The 27,899-nt window shown below is 37.1% G+C and overlaps 5 protein-coding genes across 5 annotated transcripts in view; all 5 read right to left on the bottom strand.

The window, feature by feature from the left end:
• The window catches only part of LOC134853394 (uncharacterized), a 410,233-nt gene that overhangs the window by 22,274 nt on the left and 360,060 nt on the right, over positions 1 to 27,899 (bottom strand). The gene's annotated exons all lie outside the window — the stretch shown is intronic.
• Positions 279 to 18,466, bottom strand: LOC134853710 (zinc finger RNA-binding protein-like). Its single transcript, XM_063869709.1, has 21 exons — positions 18,289 to 18,466; positions 15,927 to 16,116; positions 15,631 to 15,676; positions 15,327 to 15,486; positions 14,117 to 14,298; positions 13,797 to 13,854; positions 11,612 to 11,730; positions 10,685 to 11,004; positions 7,024 to 7,186; positions 6,630 to 6,800; positions 6,119 to 6,193; positions 5,604 to 5,717; positions 5,171 to 5,321; positions 4,783 to 4,905; positions 4,443 to 4,595; positions 3,859 to 4,001; positions 3,348 to 3,446; positions 2,775 to 2,923; positions 2,405 to 2,535; positions 1,380 to 1,538; positions 279 to 729 (listed from the first exon to the last, which is right to left on the bottom strand). Exons 1-21 carry the CDS (start codon positions 18,464 to 18,466, stop codon positions 632 to 634), a joined length of 2,982 nt encoding a protein of 993 aa, XP_063725779.1. The 3' UTR covers positions 279 to 631.
• On the bottom strand, positions 20,456 to 24,023 carry LOC134853398 (N-acylneuraminate-9-phosphatase-like). The gene is made up of 5 exons (XM_063869391.1): positions 23,784 to 24,023; positions 23,275 to 23,490; positions 22,847 to 22,979; positions 21,380 to 21,524; positions 20,456 to 20,995 (listed from the first exon to the last, which is right to left on the bottom strand). Exons 1-5 carry the CDS (start codon positions 24,011 to 24,013, stop codon positions 20,814 to 20,816), a joined length of 906 nt encoding a protein of 301 aa, XP_063725461.1. The 5' UTR covers positions 24,014 to 24,023; the 3' UTR covers positions 20,456 to 20,813.
• LOC134853399 (trafficking protein particle complex subunit 1-like) lies at positions 24,557 to 26,621 on the bottom strand. Its single transcript, XM_063869392.1, has 3 exons — positions 26,336 to 26,621; positions 25,042 to 25,278; positions 24,557 to 24,676 (listed from the first exon to the last, which is right to left on the bottom strand). Exons 1-3 carry the CDS (start codon positions 26,444 to 26,446, stop codon positions 24,557 to 24,559), a joined length of 468 nt encoding a protein of 155 aa, XP_063725462.1. The 5' UTR covers positions 26,447 to 26,621.
• The window catches only part of LOC134853395 (uncharacterized), a 551,043-nt gene continuing 549,919 nt past the window's right edge, over positions 26,776 to 27,899 (bottom strand). The window contains exons 15-16 of the mRNA XM_063869388.1: positions 27,681 to 27,814; positions 26,776 to 27,290 (exon numbers count right to left, since the gene is read on the bottom strand). Coding sequence (XP_063725458.1) covers positions 27,223 to 27,290; positions 27,681 to 27,814 — 202 coding nt within the window. The 3' untranslated portion in view covers positions 26,776 to 27,222. The remainder of the gene's footprint in view (positions 27,291 to 27,680; positions 27,815 to 27,899) is intronic.

The following is a 27,899-nucleotide window of genomic DNA, read 5'->3' as shown; positions in this document are numbered from 1 at the left end:
ACATTTTTGGCTTGGAACTGGCCACTAACTGATCAGTTCGTCAATCGCGTTACAATTGGCTGTGCAACAATCTATAACCCGATAAAATTCGTCCCGAGAACGTGAGAAAACTTGAGAATCGATTATGTTTTGGTAGCAGTAGTTTTTCATTTAGTGTTTACAAAAAAATGTCAGAACTTTTTACGGCATACGTCTGTCAACTCAGATCGCCTCCTTTTTTTGGAACCGATACCTTCCTCATGTAGCTTCAAAGGAAACATCTAAGAAAGAAATCAAAAAAATGAATATCAAAACATATTTAAGAGAACTAACAAAGATTATTGCAGGAAAAAGACCTCAAACAAACAATAACATCATTTAACGTAGTAGAATTAACAACATGAGAGCATAAATAAAATTTCCATTTGCAATTATAGTTTTGGAAATAAACGACATCTAAACATTAGCACAGGGTGGATTCTCACATCTAGTTTGGATATCTTCAAAAAACCACGTGGAAAAAAAATTCGTGGTCTCTTCTGTCGTCACTAATCATGTCAAAAATTGATGTCGTGTTGGACACATATTATCAGCTATCACAATGTCTTCGTCTAAAAGAGACTCTGGCTTTGTTGGAGTTACGAACTCCTCCTTACAGCTTGGTGACCTTTGCTCCTACAGGAGTCTTGGATCCAGCCGATGCCACAGGAGCTGGTCTCTTCCTCTCATTTCCCGGGAGAGGCTGGATGCCTGAAAGAGATTACAATTTTAGCACATTTTCAACTCATTCCATATTCGCCTATTTTGGAGCCACACCAAAGTTTCTTTGCATCCAACTGCATGCAGATTTGTAAAACTTCAGCCCCAACACTTCCCCTCGTTTTCATATTATTACATAGCACCTAAGGACAGGGGGCGTATCTTGGATTTTCTCTACAGGGGATGGCGAAGTTCAAAAAAAATTTTAGGCCAAAACAATTGATTTTCCGAGCTCCTATATTCACTATTAAGACCCTTTTCTGAGCAAAACTTTCTGTGATGTAGGCGAATTTTTTTCAAAAAAAGACGGCCGAAAAAGGCGTTTTTAGCACTTTTTGGAAAGTTTGACAAATGTTTGCGTTTAACGGTGCACGCTCCCCCTCAAAATTATTACATATTGGCGCCTTAAGAAAACTGTAGGTTCGGTGAGCCGATAACGGATGTCTTAAAAGAGTACCAAACGGGGGTCACCTTGGGTCGAATCCCTGAGAACAGAGGTTGGGAGTGTCCTCCCCTCTAAATCCGCTACTAGCTAAGAATGTTCGATGCTTGAAGAATTTTTGACGAAGATGAACTTTAGACATACTAATGTAATAATGTAACAAATTTTTTTTACATTGCCCTAGCACAAAGTGACTGACCTAGCACTTTGTGTATGTTTTTGAATGTGATTAGGCGAAGTGCGTGTTGTGCACTGGCTGTTATGTCCTCCCTCTGCTGTCTGTTGAGCGAGGCAGCCGCGTCTGTCTTGTCCCTCTCACATGGATCCAACAAACCACACCCGTCTGGCAACAGCACACCTACACACAAAACAGAAAACATTGATACTGTTCATTTTTATCATCATCGAGGTTCATTTTCTTCATCTTTATATAATTTATACACAAAACAACCATTTAACTCATAATCATGCAACATACTATACAGGAAAAGATATAAGAAAAGATCATACTATTCTACAGAAAACCTATTCATAGGCGAATCGAACAAATGTTTCAGAGTGAAAAGAACCACTTTAATGGTGAAAGGGCTGACATGCGGAGCCGAAAAAATATTGATTCAACTTCGCTCAAGCAATATTAATTGACACGCTCAAAATAAGCTGTAATATTAAATCAAACAAATATAGCCAATGTTGCACAACTAGCACAGAAAGTTCCGACCAACATGATTGATTTAAAGAAACTCAAAAAAAACTTCAAAAACAAAAAAATCAACTAGATTAAATTTAGGAACTTTTCCCCGGTGTTCTTTTTCGCAGTAAAGGGTGATGGCATCAGTTTGATTAAGCGATATAATAGCTAAACTAATGTTTAAATTGCTTGAGATTAAATTGATAGTATTTTTACAAATTATTCTCATGGCGTCATTTGTAAATTTCATGTCATTTAATTCTGAAAATCCAAAAATGTCATTCAGATATTTCTTCACATCGAGACATAAAGAACCAGAATCACAACCATTAGGGCTTTTTTATGACCCCACCTTTCTGAGCGTCATCTTTCTTTCAGGTACTTCAAATCATCTTGGACTTTTTTTAGATTTTCAGTATAGAAACGGATATGACAAAATGTTTAAATTGAGTGTAGTTTTAATTGTTGCGTGTGATTGTGTGAATGTTCTTGTGTGTCTGAGTTAGTGTGTGTGTGTATATATATATATATACCTGAGGCCATGGTCTCTATGACTCGTCTGAGTGCATCCCCGGGACTCATGAATGACTGGGCAGAACAGCTGAGTGCCTTCTCCACCAACAGTTCAGCCGCCCACTTCGACAGGGGGTTCCACGAAGACACTCTACAATCACATCACACACATTAACCTCATTCTCTAAAAAGAAACAAAACAGACTAGAGAACAACTTCACTTTGGTTATTTATTGTATATATTGTATGTATAAGCACTCTCTTATAGACTTAATAGTGCATCTGTAGAAAAGAATAGGTGAGCTAATAACATTAAGATGATAATTTATGCATGTTTTTAAAATAGCTCTGAAAAGTTGAAGTGCCTGGTCGAAATAAGAAAGTTCTCACCTGTTTATGAGGTCGTACACCACTCGGACGATGATGACGCAGGAGGCCAGTCCACTGGCTCTGGCCTCGAACCACTTCTGGTGTCTCAGTTCGGCCAGCACAGACAGACACAACTCCCTCGATATCTTACTCCTCTCCAGCAGCGCCTCCTGAGAATTGAACTTGAACTCAAAAAGTGCATTTATACCTAAGTGCATTCAGAAATGAATTGATATGTATGAAAGCACTTGGGTAGTTATTAAAGCATTTCCTGAAAAAGACTAGAAACAATTCTCATCAAAAACTAGAAGTTATCACAACATTAAACCATTGACGAAATGATCCAAGTAACGTTACTATATTATTTAATGATATTCATGATTCCTGCCTGAACGCGGTACCCCGATAAGCTACTAGGCCGAATCACTAATTCAGTTAATCAACCAAACCACATAGAACCAAAAAAAAATGCAATTTACTATTGTGTGGTCATGCACATTATAGACCAAAATTTGAGAACATTATTCCCGATTTCAGATTTTAAAATGCGAAAAACGTAACTATGACCTTTAAAAAGACCAGCTGTGACATTACCTGTGAGTTGGCTGCGGGTGGTTGCTTAGCTTCTGCTTCGGGGGTTATCATTGCCGAGTCTATCCCATCATCTCCAGTAGAGTTCTCAATTCTGCACACCTGTACACAAAATGAGTCATATGATGCCCTTTATAAAAAAAAATAGCTGATGACAGCTCTGATCATAAGCATCTAATTTATTCTTCTTAATTACACTTTTCTATTTCTCCAAACATGATTCAGACTTTGATTGGAAAAATAATTGTAGATTAGAAATTCAAATGAAGCAATGCAAAATTAGTAAACTCAACTATACTTGAAGTGTATTTCAAGAGTAGGCAAGATCCAGAAATTCTCAAACACACTACTTTTCGTTACGAAATCACAGATTTAAGAAAGTGTATCAGCGATTCTTTTAGACAGACCCTGGAGAGTAGAGTAACAAGTTCAAAGTTGAAAAAAAACGCAGAAAAAAATTTAAAAGTGACAACTTTTAAGATGAAAGTTAAAGTTAGGGCAAATCGAGACTTACAGGTGATGTGAGGTATATGGTGAGTGTGATTGTGGGCTGGTGGTTCTTGGACTGGATGACTATGATGCCAGTGGCCAAGTTGAGGGAGATGTCAAACTTGTCCTCCTTCTGGGCCTGGTGTCCAATGTCGGTGTCAGAACCACCTACACCAAACAAAACACAGTTAAGAATCGGCCACTGAAGTGCAAGTGAAGAGCAAGAACGTAAGGATCTTTTGCTTCTCCACTCCGACTTTTTTCTTGTTTCTAACTTGTCTTGCACAAACTTTGCTCGGATGGAACAATCTACTTCTTACTCTAACAGTGAAGTGGTTGCGCCGATGAATCGACAGTCTCGTTATTGACGAGCCCTCTTAATCATATAAATAATCATATGAAATAAATGCAAATAGCGCTATCATTTCGATGTTCACTTTGACATTGAATTGTTGTTCCGACCAACATAGTAAAGGAGGTGGTATGGAACTATGGCGCATGGTGTTTTTCTTAGATTTATGTATAATATGTTATGTTATTGACAAGAGAAAACTTTATTCCCTTTTTGAAACAAACCGTTTTTGACACTAGAGGGGATAATAATGTGACCTGTGTTTGAAGTGTCGCTGGTGCTGCTGCTGTTATCCACTTCTCTGAGAATATGGGGGAGGAATTTGAACATTCGGGAGAGGAGGATGGTGGTGGGCCAGTGCTGACACAGAACAGCCAGAGACACTTTACTGTCCCCTTTCAACATCAGACCTAAAAAGACAAAAATGAAGCATCTGCCTTCGCCTTCAATTACCAAACTTATGGATATCACCTTTATCGCTCGGATACTTGAGCGCCAAATTTTTTAAACCCAAGACTCACGCATGTCGAGTAAGCTGCCCTTAAAACCCTCGATCATTTGAACTGAACTTTTCTATCAATAAAGCAAACAAATTACCTTTAGCGAGAGTTCCGATTCGCATGACCCCCTTCAGCTCCCTGTACTTGGACACATCGTCATCCCCACTCCCCCCTTTGCCTTTCTCCTTTGAACTCTCTTTTTCCTGATTCTTCTCCACGTCTAACAACAGAAGAATAAATTCACTCACAGGATTGAAATTTGTTTTTTTATTGTATTTCCAGAGCTGTTACAGATATACAATGCAAAAATATCATAAAACCTGCAGGGTTGGCTTGAAGAACAATAGCAGGCTTTTTGGAATCAAGTATTGACACAACTTTCTCGAAGCAGCTCTATTAATACCAAAAATTCTATAAAAATAACGCATTTCAACAAATAAAACAAAGTCTAAGGAAGCATCTGCAAGTATAAAAGTTGTGCTGACCTTCATCTGCAGCTGTTGTCTCCATCTTCACTCCCAGCACAGTGTCAACCGCAGAAGCAGTAGCCTCCTGTTTGATTCCAGAAGAGGAAAAAGTATTCGCCTCCTCCTCCGCCTTCGCTTTGTCTTCCTCGAAGATCTTGTCAGACACTATCTGCACAGATAGTGTATTTTTAAGAAAACTAAGCGATATTATGTTGAGTATGCTACGCAATTGGTATGCTAACAGAACATCACACACAAAGTTGCATCATGAACAAAATGCACACTAATGGTTCAACTATTAATGCGTTATTCAATTACATTCGAAAATCTATTCTTTTCAAACACATTGACCCCAAAAAATTGATTCGGTTGCCCCATTAGATTTCTTCGAGATAGTCTAGCAAAGTTGTTTTTGCTCATTTGTAAATTACATCCACCCTTCCCTTCTCACCTTGAGAGCCTTCTCAGTCTTGACCACTATGTCCTGTACTGCATTGAGAGTGTCTTCGTCCGGGTAGATGGTCTGGTGCTTAGCCAGCACATGTCTGTCGTCAAAACTCTCCGCCTACACGAATAGCACACACACAATTGGACCAAACATTCAAAGGACTAGCAACGTGTTACAATTATGGATAACTTTTTTAAATAAAAGTTTTCTAATTTGCTCTTTTAGGATGGAGGTTAGAACATATGTAGGGGAAGTATATGTAAACTAATCAGCTGAGTAGTATCGTATAGCTTGAATTAAAATAACTCGTCCATCTTTCTATCATTAATTTATTAGGCGAAGCAAAAAAAATATCTGCCTGAGTTTAATCGACATAAAACTATTGAAACTTGGTCTTGGAGGCCAAGTCAAGATTGAGCGATACCATAGATTCCCAAAGAGCTTGTTTTCATAAAACGATAGGAGTCGATGTGACAACAGAATCAACTATTACAAGTCGAGTGTTGTAATCAGATTACCTTTTTGCCGCCCTGCCCTCCTCCGCCTCCTCCGAATCTGGCATACAGCTCATCTTCCATCTTCTTCATCTCCTCCTAAACAACAGACACACCCACCAGATAAGCAACATCATCTTCACACTACTTTTACATTGCACTAGATATATACAGACACAGAGCTCAAAAATCAGAATAAACCATCCAGGATGCAAATTATGTTCTGATCAAATAATAGTTCTTTCTGAGCAAGATTCTCTGTTCCATCTTTCTGACCTGTCTGTAGCACACTTCAGCCTGTTTATTGTTTACTTCTTTATACTAAACAGTCTTCATATAAACAACAATTGAGTTTATTCATGACGTGAACTGTCTCATTAGAACTCTCAAAAAAAGCGGCAATATCGTCAACTATTGTTTTGATTTGTGTGAAGTTGTTTATGAATAAATTTGACTTCTGAACCAAAGAGACAATTAAGACTAGAAAGTCACCATTTTTGAAGTGTCTTAAATAGAGTTGAAGTAAGTGTAGTACCTTCATGGCCCACACCCCGTCCGAGTGTCCCCCTCCCATGCCCATCCCGCCCGGCCCCAGTGGACCCCTGCCCCCTATTCCCATGCCCCCTGATCTCATCTTGTTCCTTTCTTCTATCTTCCGCTGTCTGTTCTGCTGGGCCTTGTTGTCCACCACCAGCTGCGGATTCACCTACACAACCACATATATCATAACTTGACAGCCGCTACTCAATTTTTTAAAAGGAAAATATTTTTAAGATGATGCATTTAGTCTGCGGGAATCAAGCAACTTGACTAAATGTTTTTGCTTCCCTCCTTTCAACAAAATTATAGACTAGTTTCATCCGCATTCAGTTTGATAACAGCTAAATTAAACAAGACAACGTAATTTTCATCTGCTTGTCTCTCTGTACCTTCTTCTTGTAGGAGAGTCTGTGTCTTCTGCCCTTGAGGTGGAGGTCTTTGGCGTTGGCGTCGTTGAACTTGCACTCACACAGTTTGCAGTTGTACTGCACAATCTTGCCATCCTCCAACTGCACCACTTCCACGTACTCCGCCCCAATCACTTCGTTCCCTCTACACCACACACACAACACACACAATACATAAACATGTTAGAGCCATATACACACACACACTCAATTTCAATACAGTAATTTGTCTTTTCTGATGTACGGTACAAAATTACCAAATTGCTAATTGAGCTCCTGTTTTTGATGATAATCTTCATAATCATTAGTGGTAATTAGTTTCACTCGATCGGATTTGAGAATTATGATGCAATTTTCAAAATAACAACAAGATCAATTTTGGATCACAAAATAATTTCACAAAAAAAAATCACAATGAATAACAAAAAAACCCACTGTATTTCGCGTTGCTGTCGTTAAAAGCGACAACTCGTCGCCATGCAATTCAATCAAGTTTACTATTCGGTGGGAGTTTTGTGAAATAATCCATATCGAATCCTGGCCCAACTAATGGGATCACCATTTAGCTGCTGTACAATGTCAAATAATTTATATTGAACTTTTTACATATCGACAATACATAAACATGCAACTACATGATTGTCTGCCGTACACTAATAAAACTTGCTGGATTGTTACCTGATTTTTTGTATTTCGTTGATTTTTGTCCTTTTAGTTTATTTTTATATTGGAAAGTTCAATTTTGACTCATGATAACTTTACCATTTCTCACAGATGCCAGTCCGCTAATTAACTGTCGAACACCATTAATGACATATATTTGCGTTTTCAGTTATGCTACAACAAAACATATTAGGTTTTATCTTTTATATTTTTCCTATCGAAAGCAATGACATGTCATTTTCTTAAACTTCTCATACAGTTTAACTCAATTTTCATTATAAGTTTAGCAAGCGCCAGCAGATAGTAGGAAGTGTGAAAAACATCAGAAAAATTTTTAAACATTTTTTCTACCTTTCGACATTCGAAGAAAAGAAACAAATCACGTTAAAGCGTTTGAATTTCAAAAATTTTTCATGATTGGAACTTTCGATTGAAATCATAAGTTTAGAGAACACTGCATCAAAATTAACTTCAGATAAGAAAGCTTTCTCGTTTCTCCACGCCATTTGAACATTCGTTACTCGAGAACGTAATTTGCCTTCCTTTTAGCTACCAGCTTTTAAAAAATCAATAAGCAAACCGGTATAAACCAATTTTTGTTCGTAAACACTGTTTAAAACGGTTCCTGAAAAGTTCGAAAAAAAATATGGCCGAACGAAAGTAAAGAGTCTCAATAAACTCGAGAAACTAAAAACGATACTTTCACATATTTTTGAACTTTCCAGCTCTGAAGACATCATGTTGAGGTATGTTAAAAATCATCTACGCCTCATGCTGAAGTCAAAGTTATTTTTATAAAAAGTACCCTTTCATAAAACTCATCCAATTGGAGAAAAAAACTTGAACGATAGATAAGTTTTGATTCCAAATTCAAATTCACTTGAGAAACTAAGCCATTCACGTTTTTTCGCGCCATTTGATTTTTCTTGATTGGAGAGCGCAATTTGCCTAATTTTAAGCAAATTAATTGGAATTGATTGCCAGCAGCAATGTTCCGACCACATTTATAATTTCATTTTAAATCCAGACAAAAATCCAGCCGCACAAACAACAAAACATAAAGAGCCAGCAGAAATTGAGCACTACTTTATTCCTGCATTTATAGCCAAAACAAATAGAATGCCATCATGATAATAAATTGCGCCACAAAGACAAAGATGCCCTTCGCAAACACGCGCGAAAAAAATAGCATATTGTGCTAAAAAGGTCAAATGCAAAAAAAATCAACTTCAAGAAGAACAACTGTCTGGGAACAATTGGTAACAAATATTGGGAACAATTGGCTTGCCTCAATTCAATTTGTAATGATCACTCGAACGAGTATGAATTTGAATCAATTCCCAGCACTCAAATAAACATAGCCAATAGACAGTTGGAAAAGACAATGAACGCAATTAAATATACAAAAACTGACTTATTTCTCAAAAAAATCTCAACTTTCGAATATCCCAGAAAAAAAGATGCCCCTAATTTTCTTTGAAATTCTAGGGCAATTGATGATTCGCACTTGTTTGAGAAAATTTACCCAATTTGAGAAACCTGGATCAATAGGTAAATTTTGTATTTCACTGGGAAATCTGAAAATTAAATTCTAATTTCGTAACTAGAAGTTGATCACGTTTTTCGAGGCGTTACACTTTCGCTGTTCGATAGTGGAGTCTGCCTAACTTTTAAGAAAGAAAAATATCTGAGCTTAAAAAGAAGTCAAAAACCAAACTGCGAAAAGTAAACTTGAGCCTGAACAAATTTACAGACTTTTCCTTAAAAAAAAACGAAAAAAATCATCGCGACCTATATGAGTCTGAACTACGTTCATCGACTCTTAAAAAACGCTTCCTAATGGAGCACCATATAAAAATGTGTGAAAGTTCGCATAATGTAATGCAGCAAATAGACAAACTGTTAGCCATCAAAATCTCAAAATTTACAAAAAATGACCGCAGTTGAAATATCTCTTTATATTTGAGCTCAGAACCTCGGTATCTTCAAAGCGCTTAAAAATGCCGCTCAAAAATTAGTTTTTCCATGATTCTACAAGGTTCCTTCCCTGTATAACTAATATTTAAAGTTAAATTTTAGATTATCAAACATGAGATAATCAAAAAATGATCAGGTTTCTAAAAGTTTGCTCGATTACAAAGTTAACTGTTTGATTATGAGACATTTTTGCTCTCCCAGGTGTAAAGAGCTCTCACGATATTACATTTTACTCTAAATGAAATTAGTTTGAGTTAGAAACAGCCGCTCAAAGCGATCGTTAACATTACTATGTCCACCGAAAACTTGACAACTGTGTTTCAGGTTCTGGCACCACTAATTGATCTATGCATAAACAACTCCAATTTCTAAAATAAGTTGGTAAGCCAAACTTTAGTTGCTTCTCATATGACTTAGGCCAAATTCTCTTCTGGATCTTTTATTTGGTTTCCAGCATAATTCAAATTATTGGAATACTCCTTCTTTTACAAGCCCTAATCCGTTTCCACTCACTTGCAATTCACGATTTAAAAAGTGGCGCCAGAAACCTCATCGAAAAAAAACTCGGTTAAAAATTACTGTCTTTTGTTTTCATTAAGAGCATATAAATTGGACTTGTTGTTGTCATCAGCTGCAGAATATTCTGGAAGCTCCAGTTTGAATTTTCCATAACTAACCATAACATGACTTGTCTTTTTTCACTGTTTCTTGCCGCGTCCTTTTGATGCTCTTAATAAAATTTGTTAAGTTGAATTTGAGCAAAATGCATAAGGTCCAGTCACATAGTTTGTCCATCATTTGTAGCCTATTTTATGAGGAATATCATAAGCATGCAACATCCCATAAGTAATTTTCACTGGAATTCTTCTAAGGTACTGTGAACGAGTGAAAATGACCTTGCGGACAATTGGTTCTTACTAACACTACCTCAATGTCTTTGTACTATTTGAGTTTGCTATTGGTTCTTTTTGGATTATGTGTGGACCAGACCGAATGCACTTACTGGTCGTCGTCCCCGTCCAGAGGATTGCCTCCAGGTCCAGCAGATACCAGGGCCGAAGTCACGGGCACGGCTACCGTGGAGGAACTACCTACACCCGGACCCGGTTTGAATCCAGTGGTTCCGGATATAGAGGCGGAACCACTGGCAATTGCGGGGTCCGAGGAGGCGCTGGCTCCCCCGAGGTATCCGGCCGACTTGAAGGGCACCACTGAGCTGGCCTTTCCAGTGACGACAGAGGTCGACACTATTTTCACCTGGGCTTGTCTCGCAGACGTCACTTGGGGCACTGGCTTGCCCAACTTCTCATGTAGTTTGGCCACCTTCACCACGACACAATAAATCAATTCAAAAAATACTAAATTATCAGATTGATTGCAACAATAGGCCCACAGTGAATGTAGATTACAAGGATATATTCTTCAAACTAATATTTTGTGTGCTGAGTTTAACAGGTGAGCCAGGCATAACTTTTTGTTAGTAATGCTACTGATAGTTTTGGCATGTTGTTCGATCCTACCTATAGTTAAAAGTCTTGTGCAAAAAGGCCTACAATATTCATCTAGCGAAGAATTTAACGCAGTTGCGCAAAAAATTTGTCCACTCTTCAACCTAATCGACCCAGACGATGAACCACATAGTCATTTTTTCCAATCTGGGACAGGCTAGCTAAACCCAGAGAGCAATAAGGGGTCTTTAACAATATGCATAGGGGTCTTTAACAAAATGTTAAGGAACTAAAAAATATATTCGAAAACAGCTTATGCATTTGTTTTATTGCATTTTCAATCTTATTTTTTAAAAAGCACTATTTTTCAAATGAACCCATCTTCAACATTCGCTTTTTCTAGGAACCCATCGATCATACTTGTACACAATCCTGTTCAGTTACTGTTAGTGCGTCAGTGTGTTAAATTGAGTGCCTGTTACCTTCTGGTGTTTGGCGCCTGCAGTGTGGGAGTTGAATGCGTCCTGTGAGGTGCACGTGATGTCACACAACTCACAGTGGAATGCAGTCTGTCCAGGCTTCAATGAAGACATCACAAGACCTAATTTAAAATGGATTTTCTTAGCGTGATAGTAAAAATAAAAATAAGGAAACTAATATCAGTGATTGACTAAATTTGAGACTTCGTATCGAAAATTAGAGTTTTATAATAAGTTTCATTCAAAAAAATTTTGATCGGAAGAGTGCTCGGAAAGTCAAATTGTCAAAATAAATTCGAAAAAATTCAAAGCTGAGGCGAAACGGAAATTACGAAAAACATCCCCTAAAATTTTTATACGTTTGTCTCAAGTGAAATTCAATTTGATACAACCCTGTGGCGAAATGCAATAGCCAGTGTAACTTAAGCATTAACCAAAAAATTACAAAGCGGCAACTATGCAGACAAAACTTGGGCAGACGCCAGTTGAGCCAGGAAAAAAATAGTCAACAAAAATTTAAATTCCAATTTTATGCGTTCTCCGAAGCACACAAACTCATAGAAATCTATTATTGCTTTTCAAAAACGACGTAATACAAGGTAAACAAACCGGTATCACGAGCCAAAAAAAAGCCGAAGAAACCATGAACGCAAATAAAAGCTGAAACTATACAGCATATTGGAAACCAGTAACCTGAAACATAACAAATTCTAGACACCGTATTCTAAAAACTTTCGAATAGCTGATAATTATAAGTCGAAAAAAATCAGCAAATCCACGATAGTCCCATATTGAAAATTTTAAAGATTTTTAACCTGGCCTTGGTCTTCCTAAGCATGGACGTAACCTCTAGGCTAAAACAGTCCTTGAAGAAAATGATATTTTTCATTAAACCAGGTAGCAAAAGATTCACCGATTCTATTAAATAAGTTAGCTATAACAAGTTAACGACAAGTGTTTGTTCCAATTTAATATCACAAAAGTCACAAAACCTAGAATCGCAAAATGCATGTAAAGTAAGAAAAAACTGAAAATTAATAATTTTTCGCAAAAATTTAGCAATATTTCAAAAAAAACCGATGGCCAATACTCTGAATCAAATTACACCAGAAATAATTCTCGAAAAAAAACGAGAATTAAGACGCTAAGTTGCAAAGACTAAATATAACCGACAAAAAAACAGAAGCCAAGCAGCCGAACAACTGTAAAACCAAAAACCTAATTTCAATTTACGTTGATAAAATTAATTTGAAAAAAAAACTTTCGAAAAATAGGAACATAATGCGTGCATAAAGCAAAAAAATCTAAATAGCAAAAATAACCTAAAATTGCGGAACAATTATGATTTCAACAATCTTCACCAAATAGATATGATAAGCACATTATGCCAATCAATAAGTATCGAGTTAGAATTCGAGCAATTCTTCCATTGTGAAAGTGATTTAGAAAGAAACAAAACTTCAAACAAAATAAAATATCATGGTATACATTTTTTTTTCAAGGAGAGATTGCATTTAAGCTTTCGAAAACTCTATATTGAACGGAAACCATCGAAAACAGTAGATAAAAGAGCCGAAAAAATGGCCGACACCTAATAAGATGACAAACTCGGCAAAAACAAATTCACTGCAAGATCCTGCACATACCGGATGTTGCTAACCATTTCCCCCTATTGCAATAGGGGAGGAAATAATAAACCAGGTAAAAAAATTCGTATATGCTCAACTGTTCAATTCTTTCTTTATAGGAGGGAGATTCTTTGCAAGGTACCATGGGAGGGGGGAATAGTTAACCAGATCCCACGTACCACCTACAGCGCAAACATGACCACCATACAGGCGTACATGCAGGAGAAGTGGTACATGAAAAACTTTGGCTTTTTTGTGAAAAAAATTCTTCGCGGGAAAAAATGTCTAGTACCCGGATCCAAGCAACAGTTTCCTTAATCAAAAGGCTAAAACGTAAATGAAAAAGTCAATTCATTTAATCAAAAACGTAATTGTTTGTTTCATTTTTCTCATCAATCGCTTGGACACTGCATTTAGCTATTTTTAAGCAGGGCTAAGCGCATTAGGCGAAGAGATAAGCAACGCTGAGAGTTGTTCCTTTTTCTTGTGGATAAAATGCCTTAACCTTGTGTGATTTGTTATAATGAGTGACATTATTGAAGATGAAAATGAAGACTTACTTCCTCCCGCTTTGCTCTGAGCTTCTTTCTTCTTGTGTTGTTTGCCATCCATATGCGTCTAAATACACAACCCACACTCAACATTTGTGTCTCTCACGGCATTTTTAAGAGTTTAATATTGGAAAAAAAAGAATCATCTCCAGTTTTGCTCTACTACCATTCCTACGCACCAGTTATAATCTTGAGTTTCATGTTTTCACCACTAGTTTTAAAAGGTGTTACATGAGATCGTATGTATTTGCAATTGGTTAACTGGCTAAAACTTCAATTCTATAGCTCAACGTCTCAGTCAAAACAAACAATCGGGTGATGTCACTTACATTGTATGTCTGTGCTCCCCCGCAGCTGATTTTGCACACCTCACAGTAGTACATCTGGTTATCACCCCCACTAGGCTTCTTGGGCCAGTTCCTACCACCCCCACCCCTTCCTCCACCTCCACCATAATGACCACCCCCACCTCCTCCCGGTCCCCCGCCGCCGTAGCCTCCCCTACCACCACCTGAAAACCAAATAAACTGTTTCCATTTCAGAACATCAAAACAGAACCAGTCATTTTCCGAATCTGTCCAGACTCGAATGAGCAAACAAGCTTTTTTTACTTTTCACCAATTTTATATTGAAGTACCAGTTTTATGAGAATAAAGTGTTCAGCAAGAGTGAAAAGGAATCAAAATCCTTTCACGATTTGTTTCGCGAAGTCTTCTATATTAAGCAGTGCATAAGTCTAATCATGATAAGTATCGCATGGGCTGCGCACCACTTGCGATACAACACAAACGAAAAAGCCAAAATAAATGACAATTAAAAAAAAGACTTTTATACGCCTCGATAGAAATTCATTCCAGGCAAACATGCTAGATACTTGAACTTTAAAACACCAACGACGGAACAAAATTTACGAAAAGAAACAAAGCCGACAATATTTGAGCAGACACAAGTTGAACCGAAAAAATATGATTTAATAAAAAAGTCCCAACTTAAACAACTATGGACAACACTTGCACTTGCAACTACAATGAAAGTTGTTTACAGCACAAGAAAAATCAGTGATGTGGTAGCTAATCCAACAATCTTTGAGCTGAAACTACTTTTAAAATCTTTTAATTCCCTCCCCCCTCCCCTGAAATTAGAATGAACAACACTTGCACTTGCAACTACAATGCCTACAGCACAAGCAAAATCCGTTGTGGCAATTTAGACGACAAAACTTAACCGAACAAACGGAAAATCAACAATTCATTTTTCTCGTATTTTTTTCCATTTCCTTGATACTGAAAAAAAAAAATTCCGGCCACGACTCGAACCCCCGACCTTAAGGTACAAACGCAACTGATTCACCTCTAGTCCATGGGAAGAGCAACCTGGAATGTTAATAGAACAGAAGTGAAGAAGTCAGCTGCATAGAAAAGAAGCCTTTCCTCCTCCTCAGCAAGTGATTCAACAGATTTTGTTAAACTAGTTGTTAACAAGAAAAAAGTCTATATTCCAGTTTGATAACGCTTGCTAATCGCTCAATGAAATGTTCACCTCCTCTGCCGTAGCCGCCTCCTCCTCCTCCTACCCCTCCTCCTCCTTCCTTCTGCTGGGCCACACTGATGGCCGCATTGATGACTGCCTTCTCAAACTTCTCATTGTGGGAGGAGTTATTGTTCGCACTACTGTTGTTGCCGTAGCCACCAGATGATTGCTGCAATTACATGAACACAAAAAAAAGTTTAAAATATCAACAAATATGTTCATTTATTACTTCATTCCTATTTATCGGCTGCTAACATTTTCATTAGAGCGTCTTTTAATTAAAGTTCTAAGCTTGGAATAACTAAAAGCTCACCTTATTATAGTAGTTTCCAGAATTGCCACCTGCAGGCTTTGAGCCTCTGAACAAACAAAAAACATTCTCGTTAATTTTCGGATGATGAGTCTTGTGTTATTTCGCAAGAAAGTCTTGCGTTTCGTCAACATAGGTTGCTTTTTTTTATCCAAACTACATTACAAAAAAAAAACAAAGCAAGCTTGACTAGAAACGGTTGCGCCTTTAATGACGGCGCCGAAATTCTGAGATTTATAGATCTTTAAAACTTAACTCATGATCTGTTCAGTCTGGATTAAAAGATTTGCAGTGCTTACGCAGGAACGAAGTTGCCATAGGACGCCTTAGGGAAGGATGACTGCTGATTATGCTGCTTCTGTTGATTGTACCCCCCTCCCGCTCCCCCTCCGCCAGATTGGAAGTTGCTTTGGGGTGTGTTGTAATTATTACCCACTGCACTGTAGCTGCCAGCAGTCGAGGACACAGCAACACCAGCTGGCTTGAAATCTACACAAAACATTTCAGTTTATAACAGCTGCACAATCTTCATTAAATGCTTCACTTCTAAATATTAAAAAAAAACAGCCAAAAGTCAGTGGGAAAAGAGTCAAAGAAAACTGAAAAAAAAAACTGACCTGTTTTGTGAAAACATCAATTTTCGAAATTCTAAGTTAGAACTACATGGCCTTAAAGCTGTTTGAATTTCAAGAATAATTTATGAATGACACTTTTTTGATACTGTTGACTCAACTTGAGAAAACTGGATCAATAGGTAAAGTTTTGACTTCTCTCCAAATATTTAAATCCACTTTCGAAACTAAAAAGGTTCGTTTTTTTTCCGCGCCATTTCCACGTTCGTATTGGGAGAGCAAAACTTACCGAAATTTCAGATGAATTTCAACTGAACTCAAAAAGTGCATACACACCTAGGTGTTTTCATCTGTAATTATAAGAGCATTTTAAGACTTATAATAAGAGCTTATTCCTAAGAGCTTATTCCTAAAAAAAATCACCAAATTTCTAGAATCAATAAAAGATTCTTCACTACGTTCATTGACTATTAAAAACGCACAGGCTTAACGCTGCATTTCTGATACAGCTACCTATATCTAAGGGTAGATAGCCATTACTATCTCTGAATTTCATAAAGTTATTCTCCATCTTATTGATTAGACACAGCTAGAGCTTGATAGAAATCAAGGTTCAAAATGTGCTTTTAGTGCTTTTAAAGCATTTCATTCGTTTCTTGTTAAATACAGCTGCCAAAGGTTTTTTCGGAGACATTCTTAATCTTCAACCATTGTTGACAAAAATTACAGCCACCCTTTCCTGTGACAGAATCACATAAATTGAATATAGTAAAAACTGAATCTCTACAATACAAAAAATGTACATTAATGACGAAGCCGCCATTCGCAAACACCAGTGAGAAATCAGCAAAAAGTAGCTCTATAAAACAATAAAATGCAATAAGGAAAAAGAACAGGTAGAAATAAAGATGGAAAAATAAAATTTGCTGTTAGACGGAATCAAACCTCTATCCTTGAGATTCAAGAGTCTCATCTACTCGCATCTTTTGATAAGTCCAACTTTGCTTTTACAGAAAAACTAGCGCGTAACTAGCCTGAGCCCGTAACTTTAAATAAGAGTTTGTTAGAAGAAAACTACAGAGAAATTTCTAAACACGGTCAAAATTGGACATTTTATTTGACCATAAATTTTTTAAACGAAATTCAAAAATTTGACCAAATTGTCAATTATTGGATATTCCTTGAGCCAATAGCTGATTCCTCACACTGGTGAGGAGAATCCGTTTAAGCAGGCTTACAACTTGTTCTTCGATGGAGCCCTTAATCTCAGATTTGGCACCGTAGTTCGAGAAAACCAAAAAATTAAAACAACGAAAAAAAAAATTGAAAACATGGATCTTTAAATTGTCCAAATTTGCTAGCTTTTCTTCATAAATTAAGGCAGAACCGGTATGCAAATAAAAATTTCAGCGCCCTTTACCTCAATTGAACCCTTCCTCATCTTTGGTTTTAGAGAGAAGTCAGAACTTCCAAAAAACGGCCACAACAGCAAAATTAAACAAATTATATCTTTATAACTTTTTTTTCTAAAAAATAGGGTGTATTCTTTTATGCAGGGAGGATAACTAACAGCAGTTCTTCTGATTGCATCCTTGATGTCCATAAATTGGTAGACTAGTTTTTGAGAATAAGTTTCAAAAAAACGGTTAAAATTTTAAAACTTGGACAATTACTGAGGCCATAACGCTTGTCTACAAAAACAAGAGCATAGCGGTTTATTCAAGTGAGATCCCCATAACGTGTTTTTAAGGCACTTTATACGGTAATTGATTTTATACGGTAAATTTTCAGAGAAAAAATATTCAAAAAGGGGCCAAAAATTCCACCACTGTAATTTTCGAAAGGCGTCTGGGTAAGGTAAGAAGGGACTAGCAGAACATACAGCACACAGGGCCTTTCAACCACCCAAGAAAATTGCATGGGTCATACCGGTCTTTTCATCGGTTTTTCCAACGTTTCTGTGGAAAAAAAAAATTCGACCGAAGTAGCACCAATAATTTCGACTTGGGTTGGAAAAAAAGTTGCATCGTAGTATTACACCACGCTTCGAAGTGTAAATTTACGGTTATATGGCTTTGAGACTACTCACTATTATAACTGTTTTGCTGTCCATATTGCGGCTGCTGGCCCTGTTGTGGAACGAATCTCTGCTGTTGCAATTGCGTCTGCTGAAGTTGATGGTGTTGCTGTTGTGGCATCACTGCCTGGGGGTAGAAGGCGGCCGCAGCTGCTGCTGGATTGTATCCATATCCATAATTCATATTCATTATTGTACAAAAGATCTGTCTCTCTTTATACTCGACACTTCAAGTTCAAAGTACAAATCTGAAAAAAAAATACACAAAACGCTACTGGGCTGACATGTTGACACTTGCGATGAAAACACATGCATGTCTAGAAAAAAGTTTTAGAAAAATCAGATGGGAAAAATTTTAGAAAATTAAACATATAACAAAATCAATTTGATTCCAATTGATGTTTTAATCTGTGAGCCAAGCACAATACAAGCGATGAAACTAATGGAAAAAAACGAATTCTGATTTTTTTTCAGATAAGACAATATACAATTACCGAACAATCAATATATCATTTTCCAACAATCAGATTAAGTAAGATGGAACAAACAACACACATCACCTGAAGAAAAAAATGAAACGTTTCTATAAACAGCAAATTTTTGAAATGATAAACTTCAAAAACAATTAAAAACCAATTCAAAATCTAACAATTATTCCTCTTGCTTAAAGAAAAAATGCTAAAAAAAATTCGAACCAAACAAAAAAGTAGAGACACTAAAGAGACCCTGCAAAGAACAAACAAATGATTTCGAAGTTCCGAAGCTGAAAACAAACGCGGAGTTTATTTCTTAAAAAACAAGAAACTCCGGTCAGACAAAAAAAAATTTAACGAAAGACAAAAAAGACGTTTCATTCGGCCATTTTAAAAAAATACATGAGTCCGGAAACGTATCAATATTATCTGGAAGTGAAATAAGATAGAGCAGAACGTTTTTTTTTAATTTGACAACGAAAAAGTTATTTCGTTACAATTTCGACACATTGAAACTACTTTCAAGTAAAGGACAACAAAAAGTTTATCAGGAAAATTAGCAGGCAGCAACTGAAGTTGACAAAGTAAAATATCAAATGCGTCTGCCAATTTTGAACAAAATTATCGAAAATTTGGAGTTGGTTCAATTCTGATTTGATAGGACTTCAGGCTTGCTTGATCTTCATTTTTCAAGATACCTTGAAAAAAAAAGGATATCATCCATTAAGAAAAATTAAAACACAAATGCCGAAAAACTCAAAAAAAAACTTGGAAATGTGCAAAAACTAATAAGCTAATTTTTCTGCACCAAAAAGATTGCGATAAATACAACCAATCTAACAACCAACATTTGAACCAATAGTGTTACTTCAACTGAGAAAAAAAAAACAAATTTGAAAATAGTTTGAAATTTGTTTGTTTAATTTCTTTACTTTTTAAGAGCTTAGAAGGCTGATTTTACCTTTTCTAAATTTTCATATCATTCGCACATAATACTAAAAAAAGTTTATTTAAAAAAAAAACATTCAAGTTCTAGCTAAAAATTTCGGCAAAAAAAAATATTCTCAAAAAATTCCTAATAGGAACCAAAAGCCCATACCTTATATGCAACTACTACACACTGAGCTAATCATGGTGCTATTGAAATGATTATAATTTCATTTCGTCCATTCTGTGAACAAAATTGTTTACGGGGAAAAAAGTCCAGTACCCGATTGCAATACCCTTGCTTATCGCAAGGGTAAAAATTATCTACTACTATTCACAGTTTCCTGCCGAGGTGGCGTTACAACCACCCGCACCATAGCATCCATTCTGACTGCCAGATATTCCCCAGGGATCCCATCCCCAGTTCAGTACTATTTTATGACAGCCATTAAACGCCAAAAGAAACATGCCGGCTTTTTAAAAAACGCCGAGTCGGTTTTTTCAACAAAGAAAACTTTAAAAAGAGGATAGCCCTCTTCATAAAAACGCTTTCGCACGCCACTGCACGTATGAAATTGCCATTAATTTTTCACTAGTCACGTAGGGGTTTTTATTCAAGTATGTTTTAGTTATCATTCTCACTTGATAGCAAATAATTAGCCTTTTTAGATGGAACACCCACAACACAGTTCACAACTGTTCAATGAAAACTAAAAGCTACTAGTATGAAAGCACAATTCTTGGAGTAAAGCGAGACCTAGGAAAATGTTTGAAAAACGAACTTAAAAACTTCTATTAATTATAATTTATAATTTCAACAAAAATGTGGCAGAAAGATGAAGGAACCAACAAACAAATAAGAAGAATCAGAACCTAACAAATAACTATAAATTGATTTTATCGCTCTAATCAAGCACCAAAACTCAAACAACCTTGAAACTTGAAGCCATTGCGGCGAACCTTCCCCATGACTATCGGGCGCGACAGAGGAAACCGCTTCTCGAAGAACATGCAGCTTATTTAATAGCTTAACAACTTTGGTTCAAACTGGTGCGCCCGATGCGTCAGTGTAATTTTCGCCACCATTGAATTTGCAGAAGTGACTTGACGGGTCCATAAAAGACTTTATGTCTCTGGTCACAGTGCCTTCTGAGGTGCATGATTTAGATCTATGACCAGTGCCAGGTCACTTAGAGACTGGATCTCTACATGTGGCTTCCTTGATAGTGAGTCACACACTCTTTTGTCTGGGTTGAACCAGATTGTCTTCCAGCCGGCGAAATTCCCGCCCAAAATATCCGTGTCAGGAGAGTCACCCACTGAACATATATCAAAACTGAGAAAGAGTCCAGAAAAATTTTCACCAAAGTATTTCTACTCTAACTTAGAACTTACGCGCAAGTAACATGTTATTATCATTTTTTTAAACTGCGCTTCGTATTTATGGAATGCATTGAGGCGTTCCCAATACCAACTAAAACTTTGAAAGAGCACAAAAATTGCATAAGAATTGCATTGAAAAAATTGTTTGTCGAGGACCAAAAATATATCACCATTTCCAATAAAACCCTTTAGATAGATTCATACATTCATCATTGAAGCACTTTTTGACATTCGTCTTTTTAGTTTAACCCATTGAAATTGTTTTTGAAAGATAGAGAAAAACTATGGAAAATCACAAGGAGTTATAATGTGAAGTGGACCTATTGCAGTTTGTGAGGGAGTGGTGTTGAGCTGTTGCGTGACTGTCTCGAATATCCGGGGGTCTGGCTTGTGTATGCTGTACTCCCCACTGATCACCACACAGTCGAAGATGCCAGGGGAGAGGTGGTCCAGCACAGAATTCACCTAATCAACAAACACAACACGAGTCAAATACTAGGAACAACCTACAGACATCGCTTACCTAACCACTGATCAAAAACTCTTATTAAGTTTGGACGATATGCGAAAAAAAGAGCTCGATGCAATTCCCATGCGATGAATGGCCCATTGCAAAAATTAGAATGACGAAAACTGGTTTGCTTTAATGGAAATCGCGTCGCGTTAACGATGTTTACACCTTCTGCCCATTACCACTAACTTCGTGCTGCGCATCCGGGCATGTTTAAAAATAATTCTGCGCATTTGTAAAAAGTTGGAAACTTATTATTGTTGTATTGTTGCAGGACAATTAATTGCTTTTTAGCTGTAACGAATTGATGTCAATGACGAATTATTTTCTTGAGACGAAAAGAACAAAGTCGAAAAAAAAAAGTTAAGAATGGACTTTCTTGGAAACTTGATTAATTCAGTTACAGAAATAAAACCCCTTAAAAGACGTGGATAAACAAAAAAAAACATTGGGAGCGAAGCGAGCTTACCTTTCTTGAAAGGTCCTGACACTTTATATGGCATTTAAATTTCGGGGAGTGTCTTATACGATTGCCATGAAGTTATGTGAATCAAGAGTGGAAAAACTATTAATTCAAGCACACGGGTTATTGAAAAAGTGAGCTTTGTAAGTTGATCAACTGAAGCTATATTTGAAACAGTAACATGTTATTAGACTATTTCAAACTGAAAACTGAAACCAACTTGAAATTAAAACTCACATTTTAACTGTTTCGAAGTTAAGCCTATAAAAACATTAAATCATTGTTCCGAACACTTAACGAAAAGGGAAGGAACTATAGCATAGTTATATTTTTGTTCTAAAATTTGACTAAACCAAGGAAAACTCGTAGATCGGTGGGTAGATCAAGTAAGTAACTTCCCAAAAGGCATAATTCCCAAATAGCATAAAAGCAAATTATTTCCCAAATGGCATAAACAAATTTAAAAAAAAAGGTATGACATTTTTGAGGAGTGAAAAAGTTAATTCTTTCGAAACAATTTTCCACCCTTTATTTTGATCACTAATGACACATCAACATTCAATTCAAACTAGTATCAAATGTTTTTTAATGAGCCAAATTGAATATTTCAATAAGGCACAGGGTTGCTTTTGTATTACGATGGATACTTTTATACAAATGAAAGGGTGGATCTTCTGTGTCGGCAGTGGGTCGAATCCCTGGAAGGGGGAGGCACTCCCCCTCGACCCGCTGGTGGTTTAAAATGCAGTATTTTTTCGCAGCTTAATCTAAGAACATTTTGTCACACTCCAAACTAAGCAATTTTTTCCTTACCTTTATCTGCTGAACGTCCTTTGGCCCATTAGTGAGGATGGCTAGTTTGAATCCCCTCTGTTTCAGTCTCTCCAGCAGAATAGCATCTTGTGGGGCTATGTTGAACCCAGCCGCCCTCGTTTTACTCCACACACTGCAAAAAGTACAAAGCTCACAACTTTAAATGTGTCGTCAAAAACAAGTTTCGTCGTGAAAATGATCCTCAGAAAAACGATACTTCCAAAGAATCGGGAAAAAACAAGCTAAGAAGTCTGCATGTCACCAATCACATCTGGACGAAATATCTAGTCACTTTAGTTAACAATCGACCAGGACACTACAACTACATTAGTACATGGATGAAAGCGTCTTTCTCTTTAAAAACGAGATTTTTTCTAATACTATCCTGAGATTTCTGATGTATATTTAAATAATATTTTGAAGCGTGCCTGTTGCATAGTGCTGCTATCCTACTGGGGTCCAATGACTTCTTAGCATTGCTGTCTGGGGGGATGTTCCTCTCCACTGCCTCACACCACATCTCGAAGCGCATCTCGTGGCAACTCTTCTGTTTGGCAGAGGAGGAAGTGGATGTACTGCTAGCACTGTTGTCAATGTCGTCACAATCTACACTCATCAGTTCAGCACCAGACGAAAGCAACATTCTAAACATTCAAGATTATATGAAAGCACTAAAGAAACTTCAAGACCAGCAAAAAATTTTCTGAACCGGATCACAATTACGGATTTGTTTCTGTGCAAAATCTAGTCTGGATCAAAATTCTGGGTGATCTTCTATCTTTTGGTTGGCTCTTTGGCTATTTATAAGCAAATGATTTATTGCCTCTATGATTTATAAGCAAATAATAGAGGCAAAAAGTGCCATTGAATTCAAGTGAGAAGAGCCACTTTCATATTAGCCATGTTCTTCTTTCATTAAAATGGGTGAGTGACTCACTTGAATGTGTCTGTGACGTGTGATGGGTGGGGGAAGACAGGGTAGTTCGAATGCAGTGTCGAGTGGACTCTCTCAAATGCACACTTGTCAGCACCCACAGTGTCTATGAGAGTGTTGTCCAGGTCAAACACTATTGCACTCACACGCAATAAAGCGCCACTATTTCCAACACTACTCACAGGAGAAAAGGATCCGAAAGAATCATGAGGAGCTACAGGGTTCCCAGACATTCAAAGACGACGACCAGGGATCCGGCAGATAAGTTGATTCAATTTAGAACAGAACTGTATAAATGTTGGTATATATCAAGCTCAAAGTTCAACCGGATAACTAACACAGTACAGATAACACAATGATTTAAACAGTTTTTCAGTGATGATCTTGTGAACGTATACTTCTACATTTTAACGAACAAAACTGCAACGAATATTAGGAGTAGTATGTCTGAATTCACTTCACATCAAATCTCAATATAGGAAAACAAGGTTTCAAGTTTTACATATCAATTTCTTCAAAGTGAACGGTCAATATAACGAAGACGACCAAAGAATGCGTATAGCGAGCGTATAAAGGAATTAAATTAATTCTGATATGTATACTTGTTTGCTTTGAAATCACTAAGGAATGAAATATGAAGATTGGAAACGTCTTTGGCTTTTTACGAATTTAGGCTTTAAGCAACTTTGGCCATTTTTCTCAGATTTCGACGGTGTATCATTGAATAAACCATGTAAGATATAAAGATTGTTGTCGTTATGCCGTGTCGTATTGTGTCAGTTGGAGTAGCATGGGAGTGCCTTCATGAAATCGGATACCTTCTCTCGGAACAGATTACTCGTGATGGTCTGAGTCCAGTCACACAGGGGATTCTTAGCCACGTACTCTACCCACACCTGAAGATAAAACCACCTTTTGGAATAAAAATTTCACAGAGGTAGAGCTGTTCTTCAAGCTCTGCAGTACATGGATAGAACCTTAGTGCAGTTATGGTCACATTCTAACTAGCCCGCCATTGCAAGCTGTTTGTTCACACTGAAACTACATATCCATCATGATCATTTTCATCAGCATCATTGTCACGCTCAAAGCCCTTTCCTTCCATGTCCCCTTTTTTGTTCTCAAGGATAGACCATATATACTCTTAGATCCCCATCGTTAGCTGGACCTCTTTCGTTTGAAGATGAAAAAAAAGAAAGTCCAGAAGAAAATGCAACTACCAATAAAACGACGAACAAGAAAAACAATTTGTCTAACTTACACTCTTGTGTAGTTCCTGCAGTATGTTCCTGATGTCCCCCACGTGTGGGTCAGTGACCAGTACGAATGCGATGCCAGAGGGGGTCTCGTAGTAGTGCACTTTGGCTTTGCTTGTCTTGTAGGAGACGAAGGAGTCCTTTCCACTGCCACTGTTGTTGTTGCTGCTGCTGTTACTGTCACTAGTTGCCACTCTCTGCATGAAGTCTTTCAGAGTGTGGCACATGCCAAGCATGTTCACCTGAACAGAGACACAAAAAACACATCAGGTTTCTTCTGTAATATATAACTGAGCCCTAACTGTCGATTAAAATTTGGTTTAAAACACTCATCTAAATAAAAACATATAAAACAAAACAAAACAAGGATAACTGTTGGCTGCGCAAAAAGCACAGCATGTGCTCAAAAGCGAGTTGGGTAAAAAATCAGCTAGCTAGCGATTGACTTTTTTGAAGCTATCAGAAAAATTGAGAATTCTATTGCCATTAAAAGCACACGAAGACAGCGCTGATGCACACAAGTCCTTGTTCATTTTTAGAGTGGGGATACTTTTCAATCACCAGCTCATTTTAGAGCGGGTACAACTAATATGAAATACACTGTGTTTTAATAGGACTTAACTGCAAAACACTTTTGAATACAAAAAATTGGTGTTAACATAACATTCGATGATGATACCCAATGGGAAAAATTTGACGAGGAAGTATTTTTTTTTGAAGTTGCGAAATCTCAAAGTTAAATCACGTTTTTCCACCAATAGCCTTTTCATAATTTACTTTCTTTTCAATAAATGAACATAACTTTCCTTCTTGGTAGCTAATGAATTTGAAGAAATCGTCTAATAAATGTGAAATCAAATGTGTGTATAGAGTCGCAAAAAATCGAACAAAAAATTAGTTTAAATAAGAACAAATTACTTTTAAGACCATTTTTACTTGTGAAAGCTAGTTTTCGGGCAGAAATTGTCTCAGGTACACCTAAAACTTTGAATTGGCAAATAACTTCGAAGTTCAGAATCGGCAACTAGCTTTTTATGATTATTTCTGGGGAGGGACTAATTGCAAATCCTAGCATTAAAATTGAAAACCCTATTGCCATTAAAAGCGCTGATGAAAGTTCTAGCTCATTTTAGAGTGGGTACGATACTTTTTAATCACGCTCTCATTTTAGAGCGGGTACGACTAATATGAAACTGACTGTGTTTTTAATAGGACTAAACTGCGAAACACCTTTGAATACAAAAATTGGTGTTAAAATAACATTTGATGATGAAACCCAATGGGAAAAATTGAATATACCTGGTCATTGTTCTCTTTGAAGTCCTGTGTTTTGTGCCGTCTGTTGAACTCACAATAGTACACACACTTTCCACAGGACAGATTGAAGATGTACAGATTGTAGATAGGCATCCACCACTCACAACCTTATCTCTCTCCAAGTAGTTGTTTGAGAAAACTATGCTTAACTACTACCAGTATAGACAGACACTAACAGATCAGAGAAGGGAGTTTAAAACAATGATTTGACACGCTCGTAATAACTACAAAAAGAGTCCGTTAAACACCACAACTGATGGACAACATAGAATCTGAAACAACATACGGGTTACACAGGATGTCCTTACATGTTGACGAAAAACAAAGATTATGCCCTGTGATAAAAGTGAACCCGGTAAAAACCAGTTTTAAAATTACACTGATGTTTGTCATCAAAGCTTAGAATATTTAATTCTCCGAGCAATTATTTTTCAACTTTTAATTTACAAAACAAAGAGTACTTTCAAACTTTTTGTTCAAATAAAACACATTTACACATCAGTATTTACTTATCTATGAGTTAATATGTACAGATTATGATCTTTTTTACAAGATAAAACTTCAATGAGTAAGCACCATAAAGAGAGGAAAAACTAAAACAGATCAAAGACGAAAACGCGATGATCTCGAAAATATAAAAATCGGTACCAAATTCTTCATTTTTCGAAACTAATCGTTTGTACAGATTCAGTCATCCCAGGAGGCAAAACAGGGAGAAAATAAGCCAGAGATTGGGTTAAGTGAATAGTTAACTGAAAAATAAACGACGATACATGAAGTACTGGAGTCATAGATACTGGCTGACAACTGTGATCTGAGATCGTGGCTTGCAACAAGGGTGCCAGGAGATTCCAGGTTTCCGCCTGCAGTCACAGTATTCCGAACTGGAAGGACGAAGACGTGCCTGTTTTTGCTGCCGGTGGCTTCGGAAGAGTTTCTGCAATGACAAAGCTTTTTGTCCTGTACATGTTCAGTACTGCGTGTTTGTATCTTAACGTTCGTATAACTACCACCAAAAAAAAATCCGTCGATTTGCATTCATTCGGTTAGAAGCATCAACACTTTGCATTATTTCATTCCACGGAAAAATGCACGGACACAGCTCAAAGTCAGCTATTGCACTTAATTAAAAGCTCATTTTATTACATCGTTAATAATCATATTAAATTGTTTTCAGGCTAACATAGCAATAATGATTATTATAGAACCGCATTATTAAGTTTAAAAAAATGTTAGCCTGCGAGATAGTCATGAGACCTTCTGGTCCATTTTCAAACTTCTCCGCTTCTTCTTAATTCGTGGTTCTGAACTGTGAGCTAAACAGTACCTGTGCCTGCTCCTATTTTGTCTCCCCTCCCCGAGTGACAGGAAGTAATGGTGGATCTCCTCCTCCTTATCTCCCCCTCATCCCCTTCCCCTTCTCCGTCAACTGTGTCATTGTTTTGGCCCTCAGTTCGAGACCTATAATGAAACCTGTAATCTTCTATGGCTCTCAGCTGAGCCCCTGGATTTGACTTTCTCTTCAATTGTGACCTCTTGTATGTTT

This window comes from Symsagittifera roscoffensis, chromosome 8 (assembly GCF_963678635.1).
Source record: "Symsagittifera roscoffensis chromosome 8, txSymRosc1.1, whole genome shotgun sequence".
Classification (NCBI taxonomy): domain Eukaryota; kingdom Metazoa; phylum Xenacoelomorpha; order Acoela; family Convolutidae; genus Symsagittifera; species Symsagittifera roscoffensis.
The sequence above is the reverse complement of the archived record's forward strand: the minus strand, read 5'-3'. Positions and strand labels throughout refer to the sequence as shown.